Below are 2,251 nucleotides of genomic sequence, written 5' to 3'. Positions count from 1 at the left end.
CAACTCAGTCCGTAGAAGATTTCCGTAGCATTAACTTGGATACCAAACAGAGCATGGGTCTCGAAGGACCTTTTTTCCTGTCACGCAGTCGATCAAGAACAACTATACATTAGTCATCGTGCAGTCGGAGACCGGCCAGAAATGCTAAAGCTTGAATCGTAAGCTTCCTACATAACAACCTTCAATAATTGGAAGCGCAGTCGGACATAGCTGCTTGGGTCGATCGTATACATTAGTCCACGCGCAGTCGGAGACGGGCCAGAAATGCTAAAGCTTGAATCGTAAGCTTCCTATATAACAACCTGCGATAATTGGAAGCGCAGTCGGACATAGCTGCTTGGGTCGTATATGTACGTACAAAGCAATATATAAGGCTTTCATAACCTAGCTTCCACCACGAAACTTTAGATCACGATTGATTTCTAGGGCAGATTGTACGTCGATCAAGACAGATTTCTAGGGCAGCTAGGTCGCCGATCAAGATCTAGGCGTAAGAAAAGCATGGCTGCGGTTCCAGGTCTCACGGGGGGCTTCAAGTTTACACCAGACGACGACGAGGTGATCGAGTTGTACCTCGTCCCAAGCTTGCGCCGCCAGCCCACCGCGTTAGCCGGCATCCTCATCGACGCCGACCCTCTGAGCGCGCCGCCATGGAAGCTCTTCTCCAACAACGGCCTGGACGATGATGTGAAAGAAGCCTACTTCTTGGCGCCGGGCGACGCCACCAAGAACCGCAAGGTCCGCGTCTGCGCCAATGCAGGGACATGGGTCACGCAGAAGCTCGAAAAGTCGGGGGAGGTGCGCATCGACGGGGAGACCTTTGCATGGCAGAAGCATAGGCTGAACTTCCACTATGGCAAGGCCAAGAGCGGCAGCATGGGTTGGGTCATGCACGAGTACTCCGTGGTCGCCGCCCCCCAGGACTGCGCCTCTCTCAAGATCTGCCACATCTCCTTCACCGGACACGGCCAGAAGCGCAAGCGAACCCCCAACGGCTCCGACTGCGACGGCGCCGCCAACTCGCCCCGGCGCCGCCTTCTTCCACGACAAGCGCTACGCATGATTTTACTCAAGTGTACAACGATGCGACGCCTCCCTGGACCAATGAAGAGCCTATGTCGACGGCGGCACACCAGTTTGCGGATCCAGTAATGCTACCGATGGTTGATCTTGGCAGCTTCGCCTACTCGGGATTCTCTTCCATTACTTCCGCTGCACCGGCCATGGAGCACGGCATGATGCCACTACAGATCGACCAAGACTCCTATCAAGCACCCCTGCCGACGACGACGGTTGATCAATCGCTGCCGATTCTTGCCAGCTTCGATTTTCCGGGATTCCCTTCAAGTACTTCAGTCATGCACTACAGGAATGGGAGAAGACGCCGACGGCCAACTGTACGCCGACGGCTTTTTATCGGGGCCGTCGGCGTACGGCCTCGCTGGGGCAGCTCACGAACCCGACCGTCGGCGTACAAACACCGTCGGCGTAGAGGAGGCTACGCCGAGGGCAGCCGTCGGCGTCACCTTGGCCCTCGGCGTAGCACCGGCATCGCCTCTGGCCCAGCCCGCGCCGTCGACGCCCGCTCACGGCGTCAGTCAGACGCCGACGGCCACCCTCGGCATAGGGCATGGACACCCTATGCCGACGGCCACCCTCGGCATATAGTATTTTTTTATTTTTTTCCCTCTCTCATATTACTTTATAATATGTTTCTATTATTTATTTACTAGTATGAATTATGTAAAAAATGGTTCTATTTTTTAAGAATTCGTAGATGGCATATGTAGGTCCCATGCATGGGTGACGCTCTTCGCAGACGGGTCAACCGGAGCCACTAGGCCCAACATTTGCTATCGATGTACATATGGGTAGATCCGCGGGGTCCCCGCCCTACGGTTTCCCGAACCCTAACCCTAACTGTAACCCTAACTCTAACCCTAACTCTAACCCTAACCGTAACCCTAACTCTAGCCCTAACCCTAACCCTAGGGTTTCCACATACATTGCTAACTCTAACCCTAACCCTAACTCTAGCCCTAACCCTAACCCTAGGGTTTCCACATACATTGCTAACTCTAACCCTAACCCTAACCCTAACTCTAACCCTAACCCTAGGGTTTCCACATACATTGCTAACCCTAACTATAACCCTAACAGATCACTTGGTAAAACCCTAACCCTAGGGGTCCCGCCCTAGGGTTTCCCAAGAAACAGATCACCGGAGCGTCAGAATTGTTGGAAAACTTGC

The 2,251-nt window shown here is 53.7% G+C and overlaps 1 protein-coding gene across 1 annotated transcript; it reads left to right on the top strand.

Annotated features, from left to right (window-relative positions):
• Positions 1-501: 501 nt before the first annotated feature.
• LOC139832472 (NAC domain-containing protein 40-like) lies at positions 502-1,152 on the top strand. The gene has a single exon (XM_071822242.1). The coding sequence runs from the start codon at positions 502-504 to the stop codon at positions 1,150-1,152; it is 651 nt and encodes a 216-aa protein (XP_071678343.1).
• Positions 1,153-2,251: the final 1,099 nt, after the last annotated feature.

Source organism: Lolium perenne, chromosome 6 (genome assembly GCF_019359855.2).
Source record: "Lolium perenne isolate Kyuss_39 chromosome 6, Kyuss_2.0, whole genome shotgun sequence".
In the NCBI taxonomy this organism is placed as follows: Eukaryota; Viridiplantae; Streptophyta; class Magnoliopsida; order Poales; family Poaceae; genus Lolium; species Lolium perenne.
Note: the sequence above shows the minus strand (reverse complement) of the source record. Positions and strands in the feature narration are given on the sequence as shown.